The sequence below is a fragment of the Mobula hypostoma genome (genome assembly GCF_963921235.1).
Source record: "Mobula hypostoma chromosome 22 unlocalized genomic scaffold, sMobHyp1.1 SUPER_22_unloc_1, whole genome shotgun sequence".
Taxonomy (NCBI): domain Eukaryota; kingdom Metazoa; phylum Chordata; class Chondrichthyes; order Myliobatiformes; family Myliobatidae; genus Mobula; species Mobula hypostoma.
The window spans coordinates 92,379-104,882 of NW_026948152.1; the positions used below are offsets into that span (position 1 = coordinate 92,379).

A 12,504-nucleotide genomic window follows, 5' to 3' on the forward strand; every position below is an offset into this window, starting at 1 on the left:
GGCTTATGAATTAGCTGAGGTCTTGGCTACCAAGCAGAATCAAGGAAATAAGAGGAGGTATGATCAAAAGATTAGGTTCTCCCAACTCATGCCTGGAGACTAAATCCTCATCAAGAATTTGGGGTTACCTGGGAAGCACAAGCTGGCTGACAGCTGGGTGGCTACACCTGATGTAGTGGAGAGTCAGATGCCAAATGTACCAGTTTTCTGGGTGAAACCAGAGAATGGGAATGGGCCTGTCAAGATTATCCATCAGAACCACCTTCTACCTCTAAGACAAAAGGTGCGTGTTGCCCCAGAGTCTGACTTGGGCCCTACACCAAGTAAGAGGACTTTGCGGCAATGTGGGGAGACTGAAGGACCAGCAGCAGGAAGGATTAAACTGGCGCCTACCCCTGAATGGGATACGGACTCGGAGGATGAGGAAATGGGGAGTGTGGTATATGCTGCTTTTCACCAACTCCCCAGTAATTGAGGAAGAGATTCCCAACCTTTCTCACGGTGAAGAAGGTGAAATGGGGGGAATTAGCAGTGCTTAGGCAGGCTTGCAGCTGGACCATGAGGTGGGGCTGGGCTCTAAAATAACTGGGATGAAGCTGAGCTCAGCCAAGTGGCGGACGGATCCAAGTTACAGGAAGGCGCGAGCGACAGACCAGGGGTGAAGGCCTCGCCGTACAGACCACTGTGTACATACATCTACTGATGCTTCTGGACACATCTTCAGTGATGTTCCTGGAATCATTGGGTGTTTCAGGTCTTTCAACACCAATCTCCTCTAGGTGACCCAGCGGGGCTGATCAGACCCCAGCTTGTGTCCAGATGGCTAGCTACTTATGACTCCATGGCTCCCCTCTTTTGAGCCATAGCCATCTTGAGGCTCTCTCTGCCGCATCGGTGGTACTGCGGATGGCTCTCCTCTTCCTCTCTCCCTCGATGCCCAAAATGCTGAAGGCTGTAACTAAGGAACGGGCTGCAAATCCCCTACAACCAACCTCCACTGGGAGACACCTCGCTCTCTATCCAGCCTGCTGACAGTTGCGCTCCAGTCCTGCGTACTTGGAGAGCTTCCTTTCAAAGGCTTCTTCCAAGCTATCTTCCCATGGGACTGTCAGCTCCAGCAGCACCACTTGCTTAGTAGACTTAGACACCAAGACAATGTCTGGTTGCAGGGTGGTGGCTGCGATATGGTTGGGGAACAGACCAGAAGTATTCTAAGGAGTGTCTAAAACTGAAGATGTAGATGATGGGATAAGGAGGTCTCAAACAGTCAGGAGACCCCATGATAAGCTGGCCTCTGTAGCACTGGGAAAACAGAAGGTTGCAACTACCCCCCGAGTGAGATATGTCACTACCATTTTAAAATGGATTGGAGATTTTGACATCACGAAATTCCTTTGAAAATGATGTTATTAATGACGGGATGACAAATTATTTCAGTCATGAGGACATGACAACTTGTGGTGGGGGAGAGGGTAATGCTCTAATTCACATCTTTACTGTTATAGAAAATTAGAAACATAGAAAATTCTACAGCACAATACAGGCCCTTCAGCCCACAAAGCTGTGCCAAACATGTCCTTACGTTTGAAATTACCTAGTCTTACCCATAGCCCTCTATTTTTCTGAGCTCCATGTACCTGTTCAGGAGGCTCTTAAAAGACCCCATCACATCTGCCTCCACCACCGTCGCCGGCAGCCCATCCCACAAACTCACCACTCTCTGCGTAAAAAACTTACCCCTGACATCTCCCCTGCACCTACTTCCAAACACCTTAAAACTGTGCCCTTTCTTGCTAGCCATTTCAGCTCTGGGAAAAAGCCTCTGATTATCCACATGATCAATGCCTCTCATCATCTTATACACCTCTATCAGGTCACCTCTCATCCTCCAATGCCCCAAGGAAAAAAGGCCAAGTTCACTCGACCTGTTTTCATAAGGCATGCTCCCCAATCCAGGCAACATTCTTGTAAATCTCCTCTGCACCCTTTCTATGGTTTCCACATCCTTCCCGTAGTGAGGCGACCAGAACTGAGCACAGTACTCCAAGTGGGGTCTGACCAGGATCCTATATAGCTGCAACATTACCTCTTGGCTCCTAAACTCAATTCCACGATTGAAGAAGGCCAATACACCATATACTTTCTTAACCAGAGTCAACCTGTGCAGCAGCTTTGAGTGTCCTATGGACTCGGACCCCAAGATCCCTCTGATCCTCCACACTGTCAAGTCTTACCATTAATACTATATTCTGCCATCATATTTGACCTACCAAAATGAACCACCTCACACCTATTTAGGTTGAACTCCATCTGCCACTTCTCAGCCCAGTTTTGCATCCCAGCAATGTCCCACTGTAACCTCTGACAGCCCTCCACACTATCTACAACACTTCCAACCTTTGTATCATCAGCAAATTTACTGACCCATCCTTCTACTTCTTCATTCAGGTCATTTATAAAAATCACGAAGAGTAGGGGTCCCAGAACAGATCCCTGCAGCACACCACCAGTCACCAACCTCCATGCAGAATATGACCCATCTACAACCATTCTTTGCCTTCTGTGGGAAGCCAATTCTGGATCCACAAAGCAATGTCCCCTTGGATCCCATGCCTCCTTACTTTCTCAATAAGCCTTGCATGGGGTACCTGATCAAATGCCTTGCTGAAATACATATACACGACATCTACGGCTCTACCTTCATCAATATGTTTAGTCACTTCCTCAAAAAATTCAATCAGGCTCGTAAGGCATGACCTGTCTTTCACAAAGCCATGCTGACTATTCCTAATCATGTTATGGCTCTCCAAATGTTCATAAATCCTGCCTCTCAGGATCTTCTCCATCAACTTACCAACCACTGAAGTAAGACTCACTGGTCAATAATTTCCTGGGCTATCTCTACTCCCTTTCTTGAATAAGGGAACAACATCTGCAACCCTCCAATCCTCTGGAACCTCTCCCACTCCCATTGATAATGCAAAGATCATTGCCAGAGGCTCAGTAATCTCCTCCCTCGCCTCCCAGATTAGCCTGGGGGAACATCTCATCCGGTCCTGGTGACTTATCCAACTTGATGCTTTCCAAAAGCTCCAGCACATTCTCTTCCTTAATATCTACATGCTCAAGCTGTTCAGTTTACTATAAGTCCTCTGTGCAATCGCCAAGATCCTTTTCCATAGTGAATGCTGAAGCAAAGTAGTCATTAAGTACCTCTGCTATCTCGTCCAGTTCCATACACACTTTTCCACTGTCACATTTGATTGGTCCTACTCTCTTACATCTTATCCTCTTGCTCGTCACATACCTGTAAAATGCCTTGGGGTTCTCCTTAGTCCTGTCCACCAAGGCCTTCTCATGGCCCCTTCTGGCTCTCCTAATTTCTTTCTTAAGCTCCTTCCTGCTAGCTTTGTAATCTTCTAGATCTCTATCATTATCTAGTTTTTTTGTACCTTTCGTAAGCTCTTCTTTTCTTTTTGACTAGATTTACAACAGCCTTTGTACACCACAGTTCCTGTACCCTACCATCCTTTCCCTGTCTCATTGGAATGTTCCTATGCAGAACTCCACGCAAATATCCCCTGAACATTTGCCACAATTCTTCCATACATTTCCCTGAGAACATCTGTTCCTAATTTATGCTTCCAAGTTCCTGCCTGATAGCTTCATATTTCCCCTTACTACAATTATGCTGTAGGTATTTCATTTAGCAGCTGTAAGAGCTGCTGTTCTGCTTTCTGCGTGTTTGAGTTACTGTTGAAGATAAGGGATAATGTGGAATGTGTGCCATTCAATTAGTGGGAGGTTTTCTTGGTGAGGGACAATAGGATGAGTTTGGATTTTTTTTGTTCGAGAGAAGGTGAAGAGAGAAGACACTGGGGAGAACAGGTCGTAGCATACGATCAGTGGGAGACCAGCTTGCTCAAAATGGATTGCGAGCGAGGTTCGGCAGGATGGTGTGTGCTTTCACATGGACCGAAGGCCCAGCCCGAATGTGACAGAGAAGTTCAAAATGAGCTCCAACTTGTGCACATTTGACTGTTTAATTAGAACAGGCCCTTTTCTTTTGGTTATTCTTTACTAACCCTTCAGTTGAGATTCATAAATATAATTCCTTTAATTGTATGCAGTGTGCTGCCTGTTATTCTTGGCATTAATTTGACAAAGCATCCACACAAACCGGGGTTTTTTCACGCTTCAATCTCACGAGTTTGGCGGGGCAGGAGGTTATCTTCCCTAGACTTACGCAGCCAAGGAAACCAAGGCGTGTTTCATATAATTACTGTAATTCATTTTTTCCTATAGTTATCAAGTATTGCATTGTACTGCTGCTGCAAAGTTAACAAGTTTCACAGCAAACAGTTGTGAGAAAAAGTTTGTGAACCCTTTGCAGTTACCTGGTTTTCTGCATTAATTTACTCATAAGATGTGGTCTGATCTTCATCCAAGTCACAATAATAAACAAAAACAATCTGCCTAAACTAGTAACACAAAGAATTGTACTTCTTATGTCTTTACTGAACACATTGTTTGATCATTCACAGTCCAGGCTGAGAAAAAGTATGTGAACTCTTGTAATTAATAACTGGTAGAACCTTCTTTAGCAGGAGTTACCTCCACCAAATGTTTCCTGTAGCTGCTGATCAGGTTTACAGTCTTTTGCTGTTACCCTTGGGTTCTTTTTCACCTCCATCAGTATTGAATGTTGTGCTCTTGGTGTGATCTTTGCAGGATGCCCACTCCTGGGGAGAGTAGCAACAGTACTGAGTTTCTTCCAGTTGTAGACAATTTCTCTTACTGTGGACTGATGAATACTCAGGTCCTTAAAAATGTTTCTTCCCTTTTCCAGCTTCATGCATCTCTACAATTCTCCTCCTGAGGTCGTCTGAAGGCTGTTTTGATTGAGGCACGGTGCCCATAAACAGATCTTTCTTCAGAAGAGCAACACACATCAAAGTTGCTGGTGAACGCAGCAGGCCAGGCAGCATCTCTAGGAAGAGGTGCAGTCAACGTTTCAGGCTGAGACCCTTCGTCAGGACTAACTGAAGGAAGAGTGAGTCCTGACGAAGGGTCTCAGCCCGAAATGTCGACTGTACCTCTTCCTAGAGATGCTGCCTGGCCTGCTGCATTCACCAGCAACTTTGATGTGTGTTGCTTGAATTTCCAGCATCTGCAGAATTCCTGTTGTTGTTGTTGTTTTTCTTTTCTTAAGAAGGGCAGGCTCTGTCAGTTACCTGACTTTGTGTGCCTTTTTTTTATACATCGAGCAGGGCACCTCTACAACACAATCACATCTCCTTGTTGGACTCCAACTAGCTTTTGTAGAAGGCATTACCCCAGAGGTTCACATACTTTTTTGAACCTAGACTGTGATTATTTAAAAGGTGTACTGAGTATTGATGAGAAGAAGTACAACTGTTTGTGTGTTATTAGTTTAGGCAGATTGTATTTGTCTACTATTTTGACTTAGATGATCAGACCATGTTTTAGGAGTAATTAATGCAGAAAACCAGGTAATTGCAAAGGGGTCACAAACTTTTTCTTTCAACTGTATACTAGTGATATTAATCCTGATTCTGATCCCGAGAGGATGTTCTGGTCATGGATGAACACCTTGTGCCTGGTACCTGCACTTGCTATTCTATGCTGAGGACTCCCGGGTTCTGAAAACCATATCTGCCCTACGAGGGCCCAGTTACTTCAGTTCAAGTTGAGTGTCACTGAGGCTCACTGGGAGGCAGAGAGTTTCCTATATCATGTGTTTCAGATGGTTTCCAATCCTTCCCTTACTATATCCCACAGAGATGGTGGATGCATTGTGTTATCTTCCACAATGCCATATAGTCTTGAATAGTTCTCAGAATGGAAGATAGCAAAATTAACCCCAATTTAGGAGGGAGAAAGAAAATGGAGGAGCTACAGATGCAATCACTGGTCATCAAAATGCCAGAGATTATAACTAAGGAAATAGGCACATGGAAAATAACATTTGATCTATTAAAGAGAAGTTGTGTTTGACATGTGGTCAACCAATGTCTGGGTAGTAAAGGAATAAAAAGACGTGCAGTAAGCGTAGAGGCCAAAGATCAGTCTTATTGACCTGTCTGAGAGCAGAGAAAGTGTAAGGGGACGTGACCTGGAACTATATAGGATCACAGGCCATTCAACTCTCTGTCTATGCTCACTCTTTACCGAACCTTTCTCTGTGGCCATGCAAATTATTCCCCACCATATATCCACAGCCACAACGGAACATGGCCCATCACGTCTGCAGATTCCAACTGCACACCACAAAACATTTTGTCCTCTCGTCATTCTACCTTGTTCTTCCCTTTAGTTTCTGATCACTGGTCCCCAATCTCTCTATCCAAGTTCAAGTTTAATTATTATCCAGCCATACATGAATACCCATGAATACAGCCAAACCAATCAGTGTTACTGTGGGGCCAAGGTGAAAACACAGTAATAACAGTCATACACAAGGTATACACAGCACATATAAGAGAGCAGTAAAATACAGTCATACTAAAAAAAATAGTTCAAGCCCCTGAGTCCATGAATACTGCAGCAGCCTGCGGTCAACCTTGTCTTCTGCGGAGCGAACACTGGAGAGCAGCACCAATTCCAGCACGGACGCAGTGCCACTCTGCCTCAGGCAGACAGCGCTGACTCCGACATCTCTCTTCTGGCAGTTGCAAACAGGTGACGTGACAATTTGAGGCCCAGTCCTCACTATGACCGAGGCCATACAGCTTCCCCACTGTCCGTACCCACCTTTCGCCAATGAAACAGTGAATTAGACTTGCAGCTTTCCACATTACCAATTTCCAACAGGGTCTTGTGATTACAAGAAAAGTGACTGGGACCATCACTCACTGTTAAGACTGCAAACTGCTCTCACACACCGACGCCGCTCTGATGCCGGTAGCAGCACGATCCGCACCAAGTCCAGCTCCTTCAGTTTCTCTGCAGTGAGCAACTTGCTGATGGGGAGACCTGCAGTACTTTAAGTTCTTAATGTCCAGCAGGATCTTGCAATCATAACAAATACATTTAAAAAAGACAATAACATCTTTGGTTGGCACCATAGAAGCTGCAGAGTACAAGCGCACCACCAACTTACTGGAAGCAGTTGTTTCCACCATCCGTGGCAACAACCTCTCTTTAAGCACTCTAGCTTGATCCCATTAATACTTTATACATCAGATTTCTCCTCAGCACCACCACCCCCCCCAAAAGGAAACAGTCCACTCTCTCAAAATTTATCCTTGTAACATAGAACAGTACAGCACAGGACCAGGCCCTTCAGCCTATAAAGTTCTGCTGAACTAATTAAACTCGTGATTAAACACGTTAACTAATCACTTGCTCCAACATTCTGTTTAAATCCCTCCTTTCCCTGCATATTCCTATGCCTATCTAAGAGCCCCTGAAACAGCTCCATTCTATTTGCACCAATACCACCCCAGGCACCCACTACCCTCTGAGTAAAACAACTTTCCTCACATTCGGTTTGAACTTAACCACTCTCATCTTAAATGAATACCTTCTAATATTGGGAAAAAAAGACACTGACTGTCTACTCGATCTATGCCTCCCATAATCATATAAAGCTCCGTCAGGTCTCCCTGGAGCCTTAGCTGCTCCAGAGAAAACAACCCAAGTTTGTCCAATCTTTCATTATAGTACATGCCCTTTAATCTACACAATGTCCTGCTAAACCACTTCTAAACCTTCTGCAAAGCCTCCACGTCCTTCCTATAAAGAAGTGACCAGAACTAAAAGCAGTTCTTCAGATGCAATCAAACTAAAGTTTTGCAAAGCTGCAACATAACTTCAACTCTAGAACTCAGTCCCTTGACTAACTAAGGCAAATATGCCACGCACCTGCTTCACCAGCCACTTTCAGCTTACTATAAACGTGGAGCCCAAGATCGCTCTGCTCTTCAACACTGTTAAGAGTCTTGCTATTAACAGTGTACCGCCTCTTTACATTTAATCTCCTAAAATACAACAATTCACATTTTGCCAAGTTAAACTCCATTCATCATTTCTCCACCCATATCTATGACCAATCTATATCCCATTGTACCCTTTGGCAATCTTCTACGCTGTGCATAATACCACCAGTCTTAGTATCATCTGCAAACCCACGAACACGCTTGTTGCAAGAATGCCGGATGTGCTAGGAACTGCTGCCCAGATGCGACTGCCAGTGCTGTTCGTAAAGTGTACCCTGGGCAAAGTACTGTCTTGTAAATACTTAACGTTTGTACTTTGTATATTTTTTTGTAAATAAATTTTTGTAGTTTCATAAAGGAAAAGCAAGCCACCAAAACAGCCATTACTAATCCTGTGAACTAGGTACTGTGGCTAGGTATTTATTTTTAAAGTATGGAGGCCAGAAGCAGGCAGGAATACAACTATCAGTACAATTCAAGAGATGAGATACTGCACACTCTCAGCCCATTAGCTTTGTTTGCAACACCTCTCAGTGACTTGGCATCTACCCCAAGTGATACAAAAGGTTTGCACTGGCTACTACACACAAAGTCTACACCAACACCCTGAAAAAGTCCCACCCTGACCCACTAAACACCCAGAGACCACGAAACATCTCCTCTGAAATTTTGGCTATTTTGGGTTCACTCACCGTGAGATGGTCTGAATGATAAAAATATCCTGGCCACGGACAGATTCTTTTATTTCCACTCGTGTTTCTGTGAGACACAAGGCCAAAATCAGATGTCAAGATCGATTCATCCATGATTGGAGATAAACATTGAAACAGCAGAGATGGTGGTAAGTCGACTGAGAAACAATTGCCTGGATCTACCCAATAGCTCACAGCCATCCTGTGCTCCAACAACACACCCACCCTGCCAGCAGTTTCTCCCAACTTAGCCCTCAGCCCAGCCACTGAATCTTGCAATGCTCAAAATGGGCAGCTCCCACAGAAAACTAGTATTTCAACAATCAGTCACAATGCTTACAGTAAACTCACATATTTCACAGTCATAGCCACACTTTATTGATCCCGGGGGAAATTGGTTTTTGTTACAGTTGCACCATAAATAATAATAGTAATAAAACCATAAATAGTTAAATAGTAATATGTAAATTATGCCTGGAAATAAGTCCAGGACCAGTCTATTTTACTAAAGTTAAAGCTAGGATGGGCCTCAGATTTGATGTTTTGAGAACTTGGTGAGAAGTAACAAACTGTTGGTGCTTGTTTCCTGATGTGGATCACCAGTCTGCACACTTTCAGCGGATCCGGCACAACACAACAGAGCTGAACTGAGGATATCACAAGGCTGTATTCCTGCTGATCCACCTCTGACACAGTGAGCCCCCAGGGAACCCGGCAAAACTCTCTCAAATGACAACCAGTAGTACAAGAGGAGAAACTCTGGAACCTTACTTACTAATTACTATTCAGAGGCAAGATGCCAGCAAGTTATAGAGAATTTTAATGTAAAATACCAAACAGTGTGCCAGCAATCATAGCAGCAGAATTTGTTTAAATCTAAAGGCTCTGGCATCGAGTAGAGTGGGTGACATATTTCAAATGAAACATTAGAGTGGAACACCTCCCATGACACTACCTTGGGGAGCAGGGGCAATAACCCCAGCTCTCTGGCCATTGGTAATGAGTAAAACCTCACTGTGGTTATCAGTACCAGAATAAGAAGCAACTCCAAGAACATGTGCCAATCAGAAGCCATGACGGGTGAATGGCTGCTTATTGCACTGTTTATGTCCTGCAATATATTTGGCTGAATTAATATGAAGGGCTCAAAGTTGAAGGCAGACTGGAGTCAGGGCAGGGAAGCACATTGGGAAGGAGAAGGGGAGAGAACAGGCTCTGGGAATAAACAAAATCAACCCTCGTGCACACTGTATACAGGGTCACCTCATCAAGTGTTTCAAAAGCACAGGCCGAACAAGGAGAGGATCAAAAATTCAACAGTTTAATTTTAGTTGAGTGTCCGAATCTGCAGATTAGAATTTAAACACTTTATTAAGGCAACATGTTGGCTATCACCACCAAACCCCCTTCCCCCATAACAAATCCCTGGGATCCTTTCTGCCCTATTCCCCCAACATGAGGCCACCCACTTTTCCACCACTCATACCACCCAAGCAGGGCCTCTCACCGACACCTCAGATCCTCCCCTCTCCACAATGTAGGGCTTCCTCATACTTATGCCCAAATACCAAATGGTGCAGGCATCGCAGAGTTTCACTCCAGTCCCACCCGTGCCCACCATCACTGTCGATCCCTCAGAGCTTCTAACAATAACCATATCTCCCCCACTACCGCACCAATCTGCCCTCAACAATTCCACCCCAAAACAGCGATTGTTTTCATTAACAGAAACCAGCCGTTCAGTTCAACTCATCCATGAGAACCAAGTATCACAGCTGAACTTGTCCCATTTGTCTGTCTTTGGCCCATGTCCCTAAAAACTATTACCATCCACACACCTATTTGTTCAATGTTGTAATCGTATCCATATCTACCACTTCCTCTGGCAGCTCACTCCATGAACCCACAATACTCTGGAAAAATTTGCCCTCCCCGAACCGATCCTCTTTAAATCCTTCCGCTCTCACCACAGAAACAGGCCTTTGGTCCAACTGGTCCACCTCAACCAAGATGCTCCATCTAAGTTAACCCTGTTTCACCCATATTCCTCAAATTCTTTTCTATCCATGTACCTTAAACCAATGAGTTTCAGATTCCTGTACTTTGGGAAAACAAAACAAGGTGAATGGTCACAGTCTAAACCCCTCAATTTTATAAACATCTAAATGGTCACCCCTCGGCTTCCTACACTCCTGGCCTCTTCTTATAACCAAGCTCTTCAGTCCCCATAATATCTTGTGCATCTTTTTTGCACCCTTTTGAGCTGAGTAACATTCTGCTTGAAGCGAGTCCACCAGAACTGCAGATTAACCAGCAGATGTGGTCTCCTGAACTGTAAGGCGAGTACCACATCCTGTACTCGATACCCGATGGATGAAGGCCAGCATGGCAAACATCTTCTCTGCCATCCTGGATGCCAGTGTCACCGTTTTCAGGGAATTATGTCCTTGTACTCCTAGGTCTCTCTGCTCTACAACACAACTCCAGGGCCCCGTCATTTACTGTGCAAGTCTTGCCCTGGTTTAACTGACAAAATTGTATCACTTTACACTTGTCTGAGTTAAATCCTATAAAAGGCAGTGGATTTGCCAGTACACCATGGGTAAAACCCTCCCAACCATGAAATGCTGCAACAGTAAAGCAGTACCCATCATCAGCAATTCTCAGCACCCAGGCCATGCTCTCTTCTCACTGCTGCCATCAGGTAGGAGGTACAAGAGCCTCAGGACTTGCACCAGCAGGTTCAAGCAGTGTCTTTATTCAACCATCAGGCTCTTCAGAATAAAAGGGGATAACTACACTAAACTTTACTTCCCCATCATTGAAATGTCCCCACAACCAATGAACTCACTTACAAGGACTCCATATCTCATGTTCTCATTATCTAGTAGTATTTATTTATATTTGCATTTGCACAGTTAGTTGTCTCCTGCACCCTGGTTGATTTTTCATTTACCCTTCTATAGTTACAATTCTTTAGATTTGCTGAGCGTGCCCACAAGAAAATGTATCTCAGAGTTATACATGGTGACATATATGTATTTTGATAATAAAATTTACTTTGAACTTTGATCATTAAATTCCACCTGCCATTCCTTGGCCAACTTTGTTAATCAACAAACTTTACCCATTGAAAGTGTCCACACTGAACTCTTCCATTTATCTCCAGGGACCTGGGGCTTCCTTTGGTGAGTGGATGCACAAAGTGGACAGGAAGTTGTGCCCGGATCAGTCTGCTGCAAGCATCTTACAGGGAATTTTGTCACAGACAGTCAGCACCTGACGGTCAAGTGTTTCCTGCCAGCATCACAAGCCTCCACTGCTGGTATCAACAGGTTTCTAGGGCCAGACACAAACTCTGCAGGTCAGGCAGGGTATGTGTAGTCAAAGGAATGGGTGATACCTTAAATCCAGACCCTGCATCAAGATTCTACGTACATTTGCTTGTGTGTGTGTGTGTGTGTGTGTGTGTGTGTGTGTAGCTAAAGGTCTAGAAGACGCTCATTATCAGTGATGGGAGGGGAGGGAAGAGGAATTCAATTCCAGCTGAGGAACTCCCTTTCCTGGATAATTGCTTGCACCAATATCCAAAAATTTAGTAAACATTATTTTCATAATCACAAGCAGCACGCTATTTCGAAATGCATCTCCCTTCCCGCATTCACAACACCTGTCCCACTGTCACATACTCCAGGCATAGACCCTTATCTCAGAATGGTAACGCCTATCCACTGTCACATACTCCGAACATGGACCTTCATCCCAATTTACAACTCTGATGCAGTCACTTACCACGGTTTGGTTCCTGGTAAACCACAGCTTTCCCAAGTTCAACTCCAAGACGCCTGAAG

At 44.5% G+C, this 12,504-nt stretch overlaps 1 protein-coding gene across 2 annotated transcripts in view; it reads right to left on the bottom strand.

Moving 5' to 3' along the window:
* The window catches only part of LOC134341301 (phosphoribosyl pyrophosphate synthase-associated protein 1), a 71,090-nt gene that overhangs the window by 54,818 nt on the left and 3,768 nt on the right, over positions 1-12,504 (bottom strand). For both annotated transcript variants that reach the window (XM_063039179.1, XM_063039180.1), the window contains exons 3-4: positions 12,446-12,498; positions 8,654-8,720 (exon numbers count right to left, since the gene is read on the bottom strand). In XM_063039179.1, the coding sequence (XP_062895249.1) occupies positions 8,654-8,720; positions 12,446-12,498 (120 nt within the window). The remainder of the gene's footprint in view (positions 1-8,653; positions 8,721-12,445; positions 12,499-12,504) is intronic.